General features: G+C 43.1%; 1 protein-coding gene across 36 annotated transcripts in view; it reads right to left on the bottom strand.

Annotated features, from left to right (window-relative positions):
• The window catches only part of MAGI2 (membrane associated guanylate kinase, WW and PDZ domain containing 2), a 1469004-nt gene that overhangs the window by 36586 nt on the left and 1415967 nt on the right, over positions 1-16451 (bottom strand). For 26 of the 36 annotated variants that reach the window (XM_045387570.2, XM_045387576.2, XM_045387573.2 and 23 more), the window contains one exon: positions 10158-10246. The exons of 8 other annotated variants lie outside the window; for them this stretch is intronic. In XM_045387570.2, coding sequence (XP_045243505.2) covers positions 10158-10246 — 89 coding nt within the window. Of the gene's footprint in view, positions 1-10157; positions 10269-16451 lie in introns of all 36 variants that reach the window. 2 more of the 36 variants (XR_006696500.2, XM_045387582.3) reach the window with 1 other exon arrangement.

Here is a 16451-nt window from a genome sequence, read left to right as displayed (position 1 = left end):
ATCTCGGCCTCCCATAGTGCTGGGATTACAGGTGTGAGCCACCACGCTTGACCTTAACCTTATTTCTTTTGGGTCATTCATTCACACAATGTATGCCTGTCTCGGCCTCCCACAGTGCTGGGATTACAGGCATGTGTTTTTTTAAATAGTTGCCATCCACTGGTGTGAGGTGATATCTCATTGTGATTTTGATTTGCATTTTCCATCCAGTGTTAAGCATAGGGCTCTGGGCACGATCGTGCTTGCTAATAATAGATCTAGCGGCTTCGGAACTGTAAAACAGATAAGATAATAACCTAGTAAAAATTTCCAAAGAGACAAGGTCACAGAAAGGCAAAAAGAAAGCCATGATCTTCATGTCACATTTTGCAATACTAAATAACCTGGCAATGTTTGCATTTACATTACCTATTCCCATAGGGAGTGCCTCAGACTGCCACTTGCGGCTCCCAATGAAGACGAATGGAAAGGCTTCTCCCTTGTCAGTGTGCTTCTGAGTCAGAATCAGGATTGTGTTCTATTAGCATTTGTCTATTTTGCAAGCTCCTACCTAGAGTGGCTGTCAAGACAACTGATATTCCTTCTCCCCACTGAACCTGGGCTACTGTCTATAAGGAGTCATTGTGAAAAGAGGTGGGGTACAAAGGAATATAAATAAACCACTGACACCTCCCAGACCCTGGAAGCTCCTTTTCTATACATGCAGTTCTGCTTCCTTACTGCCCCTGGAGGAGTCCTCCTTCCAAAATCAATCAGGGACAGGACTCAAAACAATAGCAGCAAAAACAGAAGCTGAACAAAAACCTGATAACTAGAGAGTGAACTGATGATAATGCCAACCTTATGATAATGAGCTGCCTGGCTCCTACTGATTGCTCCTTTAAGAAACTCAGCACCTCTTATCTAACTGTCCTGAAGACTGCATAATGTACCAAATGAAGCTCAGCAAGGGGGGCAATCCTTCGTGCAGTAACCTCCACTAAAGGCTTAGGGCCGCTGGATCACCTGTGTGGCAGTGTCTTTTTTTTCATTATTGCAGTAAAAAACATAAAACTTACCATCTTAACCATTTGCAACTGTGCAGTACAGTAGTGTTATGTGTAACAGATCCCTAAAACTTCATCTTGCAAAACTGAAACTCTATATCCATTGAACTCACCCTTTCCCCTCTCCCCAGCCCCTGGCAACCACGTTCTACTTCCTGTTTCTAAGAGCCTGACTACTTTGGATGCCTCATAGAAGTGGAATCGTGCAGTATTCATCTTTTTGTGACTGGCTTATTTCACTTCCCATAATGTCCTCAAGGTTCATCCATGTTGTAGCAGATGACAGGATTTCCTTGTTTCTTAAGGCTAAATAATATTCCATTGTAATACCATTTGACCCAGCAATCCCATTACTCGGTATACACCCAAAGGAATATAAATCATTCTATTATAAAGATACATAGATGCATATGTTTACTGCAGCACTATTTACAATACCAAAGACATGGAATCAGCCTAAATGCCCATCAGTGATAGACTGGACAAAGAAAATGAGGTACATATACACCATGGAGTACTATGCAGCCATAAAAAGGAACAGGATCATGTCCTTTGCAGAAACATGGTTGTTGCTAGAAGCCATTATCCTCAGCAAACTAACACAGAAACAGAAAACCAAACACTGCATTTTCTCACTTATAAATAGGAGCTGAATGATGAGAACACATGGGCAAATAGAGGGGGGAACAACACACACTGGGGCCTGTTGGGAGTTGGGGGAAGGAGAGCATCAGGAAGAACAGCTAAGCGACGCTGGGCTTAATACCTTGGTGATGGGATGATCTGTGTAGCAAACCACCATGGCACATGTTTACCTGTCTAACAAACATGCACATCCTGCACATGTACCCTGAACTTAAAAGTTGAAGAAAAAAGAAATTCCATTGTATGTAGGTGTACACACACACTGACACACACACATCCCTCCCACATTTTCTTTATCCATTCATGTGTTGATGGACATTGAGGTTGCTCCACCTCTTGGTTATTATAAATATTGTGAATAATGCTGCAACCAACATCAATGTGCAAGTATCTCCTTGAGATCCTATATATTTTATATGCATATATATTTTATGTGTGCGTATATATATCAATTTTATATATAGATATAAAATATCCAAAAGTGGGATTGTTGGATTGTATGGTAATTCTATATTTATTTTTTTGAAGAACTTCCATACCGTTTCCATAATGGCCACACTTATAATCCCACAAACAGAACACAAGAGTTCTAATTTCTTCACCTCCTTGCCAACACTTGTTATTTTCTGTGTATTTTTATTTTTATTTTTGAGATGGAGTTTTTCTCTTGTTGCGTAGGCTGGAGTGCAATAATGTGATCTCCGCTCACTACAACCTCTGCCTCCTGGGTTCAAGTGATTCTCCTGCCTCAGCCTCCTGGGTAGCTGGGATTACAGGTGCCCTCCATCATGCCTGGCTAATTTTTTGCATTTTTAGCAGAGAAGAGGTTTCACCATGTTGGCCAGGCTGGTCTTGAACTCCTGACCTCAGGTGATCCACCTGCCTCAGCCCCCTGGTGCTAGGATTACAGGGGTGTGTGTGTGTGTGTGTGTGTGTGTGTGTGTGTGTGTGTGTGCGTGTGTGTGTTTAATAGTTGCTATCCAATGGTGTGAGGTGATATCTCAATGTGATTTTGATTTGCATTTCCCTGATAATTGGTGATATTGAACATCTTTTCTTACGCTTGTTGGTCATTTGTGTATTTAAGTCTTTCACAACAATAGCACAACTTGGGGTTTCTAGCTAGAGCTTTTACATGCCTTAGAGCTTTGGATGTAGAGAGATTGGGACATGGTTTCACTGTATTTGACCACTGAAAGGCAAGCAACATTTCACTTACATGGTGAGTAAGCAGGGAGATTTTTTTTGGCTGGGCATTGCCTGATATTTTACTTTGAAAACAAGCTAAAGATATTGACTGCTGTATGCCCAGAGGTAATAAGCTATTGATGGCTATAATGGAAAAGGCCAACTGAACAGATGTATTTTACTTGGGAGAGAAATTTTTTCTCCCCTCTGGCATTTTATGTATATATATGTGTGTGTGTGTGTGTATACACACACACACACACATATACACACACACATATATGAGAAACATCTTGAATATAAAAAGAGACATTAAGTATTCCTGCTACTTGCTTTTTCTGTAGTAGTGAATTTTCATTAGGAATTGCAAAAAGACCCAAGTTGTTTTCTTGAAGGTACTGTGCTAACATCAAACAATCTTTCATCAGAAAAACCCAGTGTATGAAAGTAGCTAGCTCCAAGTGGTCACAGTACAATGATTGTGTCCATACATTAAAGTTGGGGTTATGAGGGAAAGTAGCCTCTGTGTCACTGCTCATGTGTCACAAAGTAGCAGGAAGGTGACACAGAGCCTGGAGCAGGGAATGGGAATGTCTGTGTTCTTTCTCTCCTTTGCCAGCCTCCCTCCCCCCGCTTTTCCATGCCCTTCCCTGGGGACTCCATCTGCTCTTTTGGTTTTAACTGCTGAAGCCACAACTATGATGCAGGTGCTTGTTGTGAATCACTATTTGAATGTTCACATACATCTTAAAATTCCATTTTTTGCTTTTGAGATGGAGTTTCGCTTTGTTGCCCAGGCTGGCGTGTAATGGCACAATCTCGGCTCACTGCAACCTCTGCCTCCCGGGTTCAAGCGATTCTCCTGCCTCAGCCTCCTACATAACTGGGACTACAGGCACGTGCCACCACGCCTGACTAATCGTAATCCCAAAGTGCTGGGATTACAGGCATGAGCTACCGCTCCTCAGATTAGTTCATTCATAGTACTCTCCATGTTAGTATTAAAAAGGAACTAAGGCATCATATAACTGAACCCTATTATTTTATGGATGAGTAGACCAAGGTCCAGAGAAATTAGGTAATTCTTGAAAGGCTGCACAGCTAGTTAACAGCATCACTTTAGAATTTTCCTACGTTTTTTTCCCTGACGATGGGCTCTGCCGTTCTCTCAAATACTTAGTTTCTAATGTGGGGATACTTTTTGAGTCCTTCTTAATTCTTAGTCCCTTTTACCATCATTCAGCAGGTTTTATTGATTCTTCTTTCAAGCCTCTTGGTATTGCCAACTCACGTGCATCTTACTTCTGTTTTTAGTACCTCATGACCCCATCCCTGCATCTCCTAGGTTATCTTAATAGCTTATCTGATCTACCTCTAGTCCACTGGTTCTTAGCTCTGGCTGCTCATCATATTGACCTGGGGCATGTTAACATGAGGCAAATTTGGTTAAACTTGGTATAGACCCAGGAGATTAGAAGGGAGCTTAGAGAATTTTTGTGGTGGCCCCTTTTCACAGCAGAAAGGCAGGTACAGAATCCCATTCAGACAGACCTAACGTTAGCTCTCGTTCCACAGGTCCTGGTTACCTTCTGTCTCCAGGAGACTGTGCTAGATGTGGCATTTCTGCAGCCCAGCAGCAACTCTGGCACATTAGACTGCAGTTTGTGCTGCCAACATAGGTCACAATTACAATTTGAGAAACAACACTTTGTAGTAACAATAAAACTTAGATGAACCAGAAGCAACTACCTGGAACATTCAATTAGCCAGTTTTCCTCCACTCAACCATTAACGCAAAGAGATTCATTACATGAGAATAAGTGGATAGGCAGGAAATTATTTAAAAAACAAAACAAAAGGGAAACCTCCCCGCCCACCACCTTTAGATTAGGTTGAGAGTATTGGTGGAAATTTGGGCCATCAATCTTGTGGCTTCTACAACCATCTAAACAAAAACCTGCACTGAAATTTGCTGTCAGAATGATGACTTCGTGATACTGCAAGATGTTTATTCGTCCATTCACTTATTTATTCAGTCTTTCTTGTTGTCCTCAATCTGCTAAGCACTGTACAAAGAACCTAGGTTCCTGGCTTCAAGGAGTTTGAATACCACAAAGGGGAGGAAGTATGTGGACACTGATAACTATGCTGCGAAGCAGAGAGTGAAAGAGAACGGGAGAGAAGCATGAGGGCTATGAGACTTCAGAGGTCTGAGAGATCCCTTCTGATTGCGGGACTTGGGAAAGGATTCATGGAGGAGGCAGGCTTTGGACCTGGTTCTTGAAGGAGGACAAGATTTGGGGAAAGGGTTTACTAAGCCAAGAAAACAGCATGTGCCCAACCCTGAAGGTGGGGATGCAGGACAATGACAAGTGTTCCTGTGTAACTGGAACACACCTATGTTATGGAATATTGCGTGAGATAGGAGATCAGAGTGAATAGCAGGACGGGGCCAAATTATGGATGGCTTGGGGATGCACTTAAAGGCTTTTTGTTGGGTACAGCGGCTCACACCTGTAATCCCAGCTCTATGGGGGGCCAAGGCAGGCAGATCACTTGAGGCCAGGAGTTCGAGACCAGCCTGGCCAACACGGCGAAACCCTGTCTCTATTAAAAATACAAAAAATAGCTGGGGGCGGCGGCATATGCCTGTAATTCTAGCTACCTGGGAGGCTGAGGTGAGAATTGCTTGAACCAGGAAGGCAGAGATTCCCTTGAGCCGAGATTGCGCCACTGCACTCCAGCCTGAGTGACAGAGCAAGACTGTCTCAGAAAAAAAAAGCTTTTCTTTTTTTTTTTTGGGTGGAAAATATTTTTGAGTGGAGCAATCCTTTAGGACAATTGTGGCATCAATGAGCAGGGAAGATATACCATAGCAGTATAGCAGTAGGGCAAACAGGTAAAGGCTGTCTAATCCAGGGGAGTGGGCCTGAACTGGGAGAGAATGACAATGGGAATGGAGGACAGGCTGATGTGGGAAATGAAAGAAGTATGCTCACACCTGGCGACTGGTTGTACACACACACACAGACACCGACACACACACAGACAGACACACACACAGACACTGACACACACACACAGACAGACACACGCAGATACAGACACACACACACAGACAGACACACGCAGATACAGACACACACACACAGACAGACAGACACACACAGACACCAACACACACACAGACAGACACACACAGACAGACACAGACACACACGAGTAGGGAAGCCAGTCAATGTAGTTTTGAGCCAACCATGAGGGTTGATGGTCCCTTAATTAAGAGGTGATTCAAAAGGAGGAATATTTTGGGAGGGAAGGTCATGAATACAATTTTGAATACATAAATGCAGGGTGTCTGGGTAGAATTGTCTAGCAGGCAGCTTGACGTCTTGGGATGAAGCTGTGAAATGAAGGCAGGGGTGGCAAACAGACACAAAAGTCCTCTGCACGGCGGGACAGGTAGAGCCATGAGAGCAAGAGAGATCCTGAAGGAAAGGGTGGGGAGGGCTGTTACGGGTGGAAAGAGAGTTGAAGACCCCAGAGGAGCAACTGAACAGGTAAGAGAAAATCCAGCGAATACATTGACCAACAGTGTTAGCTGTTACAGGGAGTCCTAAGGGGCTGAAGGGTTGAATCCGTCATTAGATTTTGTTATCGTAGTGAAACTGGTGATCTTTGAGGGGACTTCGTCATTGGAGTCTTGATAAAATTCAGATTTCAAAATGCAGTATGTCATGGGAAAAGAGAAACTGGGGAGAGCACGCCTGTTTCCAGAAGACTTTATATGTCAAGACAGGAAAGGAACCCAAGAAATGCTCTCAACAGGAGTGTGATTGTTTTTTTTTTTTGGTAAACTACAAGCACCCCGTTTTCCTTAACCATTCCCCATATAGAGAGTTACTTTAGTGTAGAGGTGGTATCTTACTCATCTTTACACTCTGACCACCTCTGCCCTCTGAAAAAAGGAAGCAGAAACACCAGGGCCTGGGCCCCCATGGCTGGAGCTAAGTGGGAGCTCTAGTGATCTCAACGGGGTGCCCACACTGGGTGGGTTCCTGGAGTGGCTCAGAACATGGGGAGGCATGTGGGGAGGGCCTCTGGAGAGGTCCATGGAGTAGTAGGTGAAGGCCACTTCCCATCCACAAGCCACACAAAGCCATCATGTCTCGAGTGCTATGTGCCTGGCATTGCGCCAATCCTCTCCACTCTCCCTCCTTTTCTAACTTGCTTCCCAGCCTATCTCTGGACGGTGCAACCACTTTTTCATCTAGAAAATGGGTAATTATTTTTGAAGCCCCTCTCTGGCTTCCAAATGGCTTTTGTCTTCTGGTTCTCTTCCTGTCTCTCAGATTGCCCTCTCCTGATTTTCTTCATCAACTTCTCCTACTTCCCAGTCCAATGTGGCTCTGTCATCTGGCGCTCCTCTCTATGTACACAGTGGGCGCTCTCTGGGAGAGCTCAGCCCCACTTACGGCTCCAAGTCCTCTCCAAGACTCCCCAAATGCTCTGGCTCCAGCTCCTGAGTGCCTCAGCCAAGTGCCCTATTTCTGGCTTTCCTCACGTCAGTGTCTCTCAGACCTTTGAAGCTCAACAAGTCCAAAACTCACCTCATCATCCTTCTGCCTAAGCTTGGCCCTTCACTCGTGTTTCCTGTTAGCTTCCTGACATCATCTTCCACCCAGCCTCGGGTCACAGTCCTCCTCCCTGATCCTGTCCTTCACATTCATTATTCACCAACCTTCTTTATTTCATCAATGAAATGACTGAAATATCCCCAATATCCAACCCCAATGTGCTATTTCCACCACCACTTTCTTAATTCCGGCCCTCATGTCATTTGCTACTGAGGTGTATTTCCAAATACAGATGTTTTTACCCTCCCATTAAAAAATTTCTTTTGGTGACATCTGATTACATAAACCGCAGAGTCCTTTGCTTGGGATAGAAGGTCCTTTTTTTCTTTTCTTTTCTTTTGAGACAGGGTCTCGCTCTGTCACCCAGGCTGGAGTGCAGTGGCACAATCATAGCTTGTTGCAGCCTCAAACTCCTGGGCTCAATAAATCCTCTTGCCTCAGTTTCCCAAGTAGCTGGGACTACAGCCACATGCTAGCACACCTGGCTAATTTTTAATTTTTTTTTATAGATAGGGTCTTGCTATGTTGCCCAGGTTGGTCTCAATCTCTTGGCCTCAAGCCACCCTCCTGCCTTGGCCTCCCAAAATGTTGGGATTACAGGTGTGAGCCACCGTGACCAGCCAGAAGGCTATTTTTTAAAGGGCTCCTCCTTCATTTTGGCCATCCCCCTTTCCCATTTAGTCTATGTTTTCTGAACACATCTCCCTGACTTTGCTTGAACCATTTCATGTGCTTGGAAACAAACAGCCTTATCTTTTTCCCACTCTGGTGAAAGCAATGCCCGGCTAAAATGTTACCACTTGGGTAGAATTTTCTACAATTCTGCTAAGCAGATTTAGTTTACTGCCCACTTTGGGTTCTTATCACCCTTTGCTAATGCTATTTATCTTGCCCCATTACATAATTATCTCCCTGTCTTCCATCCTAGCTTATGAATGGACATGGCAGAGCCTTTCTTATTAATCTTTATATCCCTTGCAATGAGCAGCAGACCTTGGGTCACAGGTGGTGCTTGATAGATGCTTATGGAACTGAACTGAAACCACAAAGAGCCCTTGCTCTCTTTTTTTGAAGTTAATGACTCTAGTGAATTGACTCAGGCCTCCTCATCCCCATGGATTACAGACTAGTTAAAGTAAATTATATGGCAAGAATAGACCTTTCTTTTGTCAGAAACAGAAATCTATCCCTCCTAACCTATAGTCATCAGATTTCCCCAATAATTATTCCATGACTTTATCTCTTTTCTAGCACATTGCAACTTTCTCCTTTATGCCCTAGGTTAGCTACGTAGTTTTCCCCTGATCAACAAGTTACCTTTTGAGAGACATATTTTGGAAAATTAAACATTTCAAACTTGTTTTTGTAGACAGCTTCAAGGAATGACTGTGATGGTTGTGTGTGTGGCTGTGTGTGTGTGTGTGTATGTGTATCTACCTAAATTTATATCAGCATAAACCTTTTTGATAAGAAGATGTTTAGTAGTAAGCCAATTAAATAATTTACTTAATGAATAATGTTGTCTTTTATGTTAAATTCTAGCCAGACCTGGATGGTAATTAGCAGGGTCATTAATAATTGGAAAATATGTTTCAGAAAAAATTCAGAGAGCCAGTTTAAAAGAATTTGGTGGAGAGACGCTTAGCCATGGCTGTGACAGTGTGAATGGGATAGAATCAAACCAGAATTGAGAAGGTGTCAGTTTGATTTATACTTATATGGCTAACTATGGAGACTAAGCATGAGTTCAGTTTCTGTTAAAAAGCCAAAGTGACGTATAAAATCCCAGTCCAATTAAATTGTGGTAGTAGCCACATGCCACCACAGAACGTGGCAGTGAAATGTGGGCTGCTCTAGGGATGTATTTGAGGGGTAAAAAGTTGCTTGAACCATAGTTGCAAGGCTATCATCTACATTCCGATTTTTAAAAATATTACGGGTTACATTTTCTTTTCTTGAAATTTTTTACCAAGGCTAAAATGTAGCCAACACTTGAGAATATTCCTTTTGAAACAGTAGCGAACACTAACTCGATGTAAAGTTATGACTATTTAAAAAAATAGTCACAAATGGGCCCTTAACATTTTTTTTTCTTTAAACTTGGTGCATCACTGAGTATGGAGGAAGGAAGGTGACAGGATCTTGTCCTGATTGGATAGTTGCCACAGAGCAGGCTGGGAAGTACCCATGATGCCAGGTGGAGTTGGAGTTTCTAGGGCTAGAAGGTCTGGCAACTGTGGCTCTCTTTCTATCGGACACAAAAAGGATAGCTTAGGTTACAGCTGTCTATACTTTGGCTGAGAGGAAACAAATTCAGTGACTTGCACTGAATCCAAGGGAGGATGCTCTGAAACGTGTGGGGTGGAATGCGGCCAGTGCTGCTCTGCTGTTCTCTACCTGCTTCCTTCCTGCTGGGGTCATTCTAGGCTGGCCCCCGCAAGAATGCGGTGCATCTCAAATTTTCATGGATCTGAAAATCCTATCCTTATCACTTACAAGGTCTCAGCTATACATATATTCCAGAACTCTAGAAATAATTAGACAAGCTACTATGAAAGAGAAAGCATTATACATCAGTTAAAAACATATGCAAAACCAAGGCTCATTAGAGAAAGATAATATTCATGCAGATTTTACAAACCGTGTCTTTAGGGTGGCCCAATAAGTAGAAATATGGGGACCCATGCTTGTCACTTTTCATGCACATGGAGAGACTGGAAGGTACCATTCCTAAAGGAAGGGGAGGAACAGCCTAGGACCAATCATTAGAATTAACAGAACCAGTAACAAAGATATATTATTACTGTTAGAATCAAGATTGCTTAGTATGTTTAGAGCAGTCGAATAAAAATTATCTAGGCAGTAAGAATAAAGACTTTAAGTAAAGCTAACCCTATCAAGCATGCAGCAAGTGAAATTAGTGAAAGACTGAGCTATATGTGTATTTCAAAAGTAGACTTTTCTCAAAATATTGAGGGCATCCTGAGGTGCTTTAATGGAGGCACAAATGTTAATAAAATTTGAAATGGTAATATGTAAATTCTTGTAGGCTTTTCTCATAATAATGAGATGTTTTAGTGATATCAACTGTCATTTGAGAATCAGTCACAGTAATCATTTCTAAAATTTAAAAGGATTATAAAAATAAATACATAGTGTCCCCATGTTTATATTTATATTTTCTCTAATAGTCTCATAAATTCATATAGTTCCCCTTACCACTAAAACTTTTCTTATTAAATTCAAAGTTCATGGTCGGGCATGGTGGCTCATGCCTATAATGCCAGCACTTTGGGAGGCTGAGGTGGGCAGAACGTTTGAGGTCAGGAGTTCAAGACCAGTCTGGCCAACATGGTGAAACCCCATCTCTGCTAAAAATATAAAAATTAGCTGGGCGTGGTGGTGTGCACCTGTAATCCCATCTACTTAAGAGGCTGAGGCAGGAGAATCACTTGAACCCCAGAGGCAGATGTTGCAGTAAGCCGAGATAGCACCACTGTACACCAGCCTGGGCATCAGAGTGAGACTCTGTCTTAAAAAAAAATCATAGTTGACTTGCTGGATATAATTGCTTTCTGGAAGAAAATAAAGCTGAAAAAAAAAATGTAGCAGTGTCTTGCCTGTTCTGTTCCACTGTACTCATCTGCTGTGGGTTGTGCTTTGAAACCACCCTCTTTGTGGTTCTCTTGGTCTGAATCTAGCTCAGATCATGGACTCCAGTTCTTTATCTACACAAAGTACTAGAAATTCTGGAATATCTAGATAGTAATTTCCAAGAGACAGGCCCCTAGAAGAGGCAACAACTGCTCCTGCACTGCCTGTGTTCGCTCAGCTCTGCTCAGGGTGAGATAAGGGGGATGTGCTCATTGTGAGGTTAATGTGATCAGAAGAACTTAATCCATGCAGCTTGGATGTTTTGAGGCCTGATTTCCTCTTTGCCAGCAACACTGATTCTCCCCGTGTACGTGCCCAACTTGCTCCACACGTGGCGCTATGTATACACGGCTTCAATGTGCAGAATGGAATTGCACTCCACATCAATTTCGGGTTTTGCCACAGGGGGTATTTTTCATAGCATGGTGTGTTTGAGGAAAGGGAGAGTACAGGCGGAGCCCTAATACCTCGAGGTTAAATGGAAAGTAGAACCTCTGGGTGGTAAGAAAGCACATGCTTAACAATAAATGTCAGAAGTAGAAATTAAATTTCAGGATTTATTAATTGAGTTTACCACTTAGCCCTGCCAAGATGCAAGTAATTTTGTGTGAAAATGATCAAGCTGTTTCAGTGTCACACAGCGAAGGCTCTCATTTGGTTTTAAACATGGCCTTTACTGGGCTTGGAAGATATACGTGCTAGGAGACCTCATGCCCAGAAGGTCAAATAAAAGGGCCCAGAGCATGGTGGAAATAAATTGCTGTGAAGGCTGGAGTAGAAACTACAGTGAAATGTGAGAAACAGAGAGTTGCATACTGTGCTAGGCATATTAATGCATACATTATGAGTGTATGTGTCCAATCCTAAAACCCAGGATCCCAATAAGGCCAGGGTCACTGTTGAAGAGTTCATGCTGAACAGACCAGAGACCTTGCTACAGAACTGTAAAAGCAGATTATTTTGAAAGCAAATGTTGAGCCACTTTATAGTTAACAGCTATTTAGTCTGGGCTAAATGTGTGTTTGTTGTTCTATTAAAAAATCTTGAATCCAAAGAGCACATTGATGAATGTGTGATTCTTAAGTTTAGAGATTCTGTTGTAGAGAATACAATTCAAGCCTGCAGTAAGGCATTATATGATTTTATTTGTGATCCTGATGGAAGGTTTATAGTTAAATATTGGGAGTTCTTATCAGAACAGGACATTGGGGCAATCCTAACTTTGAGCAAGGCTGTAGACAGTTTGTGAATAACAAAAATCTGGACTTGTGGTAAAAAATACAGAGACAGTAAGAAGGTTGTTGGTTGCCAGGGGTGAGTGTGGAGGGAATGGATGAACAGATGGAGCACAGAGGGTTTTTAGGGCAGTGCCACTACTCTGTATGATACTACAGTGGTGGACATATGTCATTAGACATTTGTCTGCACCCATAGAATGTACAACAGTGGTCTCCAACATTTTTGGCACCAGGGACTAGTTTTGTGGAAGACAATTTTTCCACAGACCAGGTAGGGGTAGGGGGATGGCTTCAGGATGAAACTGTTCCACCTCAGATCATTAGGCATTAGATTTGCACAAGGAACAGGCAACCTAGATCCCTTGCATGTGCCATTCACAGTAGGGTTTGTGCCCCTATGAGAATCTAATGCTGCCACTGATCTGACAGGAGGTGGAGCTCAGGCAGTAAAGCTCGATCGCCCACTGCTTACCTACAGCTGTGTGGCCTGGTTCCTAACAGACCACGGACCAGTCAGGATCTGCAGCCCAGGGTACAACACTAAGACCCAACCCTAGTGTCAACTGTGGACTCTGAGTGATAACAATGTGTCAATGTAGGTCCGTCAGTTGTAACAAACGCACACGGCGGTGGGGGTGCTGATCATGGCATTGGCTATGCATGAATGGGGGCAGGGAGTGTATGGGAAATCTCTGTGCCTTTCCCTCAAATTTGCTGTGAACCCAAAACTACCTTAAAAAATCAAGTCTTAAAAAAAGCTGGCCTTACAGACTCACTGTTTCTTCCATTGGAAATGAGGGGTTTAGAGTACTTTAGGTAAAAAAATTAAAGCTCGAGTTATTTGACTAGGGGAAACCAGGACAGGGCGGTAGCCACGGGCCTGGCTGAAGTGATGCTTTGGAGACTGGACGCTTGCTGGTTATAGCAGTTGGTTGGACCTACCCTGGAATTTGTCTTAAGATACTAGACTGTACTTTGAGCAGCCGGGCTTTGTTGTTAAACTCCTTAAGATCAACACCTTTTCTGTAATGTCTCTATTTCAAGACAAGAGAAAATTAGACTGGAGAAAACAGCTTTGGTATGCAGCACCAACTTTGAAACGGGTCCAGCTGAGAGGTTCGAAGGCTTTTCTGGAATCAACATTCTCATGTTGTGAACCACAGGGCCAGACTCTCTGTGATGAGGAGAGCTCAGATTGTCAAAAAGGCATGATATGGAAAATGGGAGGACAACGGGAGGACAACCTAGTTTCCTTTCTCTGAGTTGCAAGGGCTGACAAGTCAGAATGGAGAGCAATTCAGATGTGAGGGGCAAAGGCTGAAGGGGTGGGGCACACTCAAATAGCGGGAAGCCATGGACAGAAAGAGGGCAACAAGTAGAAACTTCGGCAGGCCTGGCCTTTACAATGGAACTAGAGCAGATACGTCTTGCAATTCCCAGGATATGATACTCCGTGAATTCCCTGGAATGGCATTAATATTGAAAAAACCTAGAGTCCTGGACTGAACTGACTCAGTCAGAATCTCCAGAGGATCTGTGGAGAGCAAGAGGGAATGCAGGCTAAGACTCTGTGTGTGTGTGTGTGTGTGTGTGTGTGTGTGTGTGTGTGTGTGTGTGTGAGAGAGAGAGAGAGAGAGATTGAAAGAGAGAGGAAGACAGAGAGAGGAAAGAGAGAGGAAGACAGAGAGAGGAGAGAGAGGAAGACAGAGAAAGGAGAGAGAGGAAGACAGAGAGAGGAGAGAGAGGAAGACAGAGAGAGAGAGAGAGAGAGAGAGAGAGAGAGAGAGGCTTCTGATTCCTCTTAAAGAAGTGTTAATTTTTCTCCTCTTCTGCATCTTAGGATTTTCTTAGTTTCCATATTTGATCTTATCCCTTCATCCTCAATCTCAGCTCCTCACCCCACAATCCCCTGTAGTGTAAGAAACATTTTCTTAAATTGGTGACTTCTTTAAGGTCTGCTCCAAAGTTCTTACAGTATTCAGCAATGTTTCCACTAAGACAGCTGCCTTTTCTCCTGGACTCTTAGGGAAAGCAGCCCTCTTGTGGGAGAGCTCAGCTTCGTGTTGGGGCAAGGAAGGGAATGTTCCTATTAGATCCTAAAATATGACTCTCCATGATGGGTTACTAGAGGAGCTGGTACCTTTAGGTTTTCCAGGATCTATATGGGTGTGTTTCTTGATGGAGTTTGGGAAAGATACCTCTTTATTCACTCATCTCCTCCACAACTTAAGTGTTTGGGAATTGAGGAAGCCTGCACCTTAAGAGCTAAACAGGTTCTTCTTGGTAGATGTCTTGGTCATGACATATATATATGTACTTTTTTTTTAGATGGAGTCTTGCTCTGTCGCCCAGGCTGGAGTGCAATGGCATGATCTCGGCTCACTGAAACCTCCGCCTCCCGGGTTCAAGCCAATTCTCCTGCCTCAGCCTCCTGAGTAGCTAGGATTACAGGCACATGCCACCACACCTGGCTGATTTCAGGCACATGCTACCACACCCAGCTGATTTTTGTATTTTTAGTAGAGATGGGGCTTCACCATGTTGGACAGGCTGGTTTTGAACTCCTGACCTCAGGTGATCCACCCACCTCGGCCTCCCAAAGTGCTGGAATTACAGGCGTGAGCCACTGCACCCGGTCTGGTCTAATATATTTTTATCAGAGTCTTAAATACCTAATAAATTAGGACTTGCAGGTTGTGGGCAGGGCACAGTATATCCTTAAAAAGAAAAATGCAGGTTGCAAATCATGTAAGAGTATGTAAAAAAGAAGGAATATCATTATAGGCCATGATTTTCAATAAGACAATGGGAAGAAATGTGATTTCATCCTCATCCTAAAATCACTTACAATAACAAATGAGGTTTGCGCTGAGCAGTGGGGAAAAAGAATTCAGTGTTGTGTTCTTTAAGAAAACCCCTGGCCAGGCCCGGTGGCTCATGCCTGTAATCCCAGCACTTTGGGAGGCCAAGGAGGGTGGATCACCCGAGGTCAGGAGTTTGAGACCATCCTGGCCAACATGTGAAACCCGGTCTCTAATAAAAATACAAAATATTAGCTGGGCGTGGTCGTACATGCCTGTAGTCCAAGCTACTCAGAAGGCTGAGGCAGGAGGATCACTTGAACCTGGGAGGTGGAGTTTGCAGTGAGCCGAGATCACGCCATTGCACTCCAGCCTGGACTACAGAGCCAGACCCTGTCCCCACCGCCAAAAAAAAAAAAAAAAAAAAAAAAAAAAAAAAAAAAAAAAAAAGAAAGAAAGCCCCCGTCTCTGGCTCCATGAAATAGGAACTTATTTATTGCAGGTTTTATGGTTAGTGGATTTCCTGGGGTTGCCTAAATGCTGCAGAGAACATCCTGAGCCTTTCAGCTAGGAAGAACCCTGTTCTCTGTATGATATAACCCAGGGTTCTGCCAGACATTCTGTCCCCTTCCCTAGGTGCTTTATCATTTTCTATTATGTAGTGGAAGGTGTTCTTGAGTGATTTGTGGACCCTCTCATGGAAAAGGAAGATATGCTCAACCATGAATGTCAGAAGCTGAAATTAAATTTCAGAATTTATTATTGCAGCAAGCCACCTTTTGCCCTATTAAAAATGCAGGTGAATTAGTGCCAAGGCTATGGAGCCACTTAAAGCTTCCATCAACGTGGTCTCTGAAGAAGAGGTTAGGGCAATGGTGACCCTCCTTTGTCTTTTATTGAGGGGGCACATCAGCACACCAAGGCAGACCCAGGATGTGAGGTAACACGTCCAGGCTCCCAGAAGTGGCTGACAGCCTCAGGAGGTGAAGAGTGAATTTGATAGATGAAGTTTTGGCTCATTAAATTAGAATTAAGAATAATTCAGACAAGGTCTCAGTAGAGATTTACCCACACTCAGCAAGTTCTTTCTTCAGAAAAGTCCTAATTATTAGCACAAATATTACAAAGGAAATTCTTAACAAACTGAAGAAGCCAAGTGCTGTTCAAGGATTCTTAACACTCTAGAAGTACTTGTTAAATTCTACAAATAATTAATAAAACCCATTTAAATGTTTTCATGAG

The sequence above is a fragment of the Macaca fascicularis genome, chromosome 3, assembly GCF_037993035.2.
Source record: "Macaca fascicularis isolate 582-1 chromosome 3, T2T-MFA8v1.1".
Taxonomy (NCBI): domain Eukaryota; kingdom Metazoa; phylum Chordata; class Mammalia; order Primates; family Cercopithecidae; genus Macaca; species Macaca fascicularis.
The sequence above is the reverse complement of the archived record's forward strand: the minus strand, read 5'-3'. Positions and strand labels throughout refer to the sequence as shown.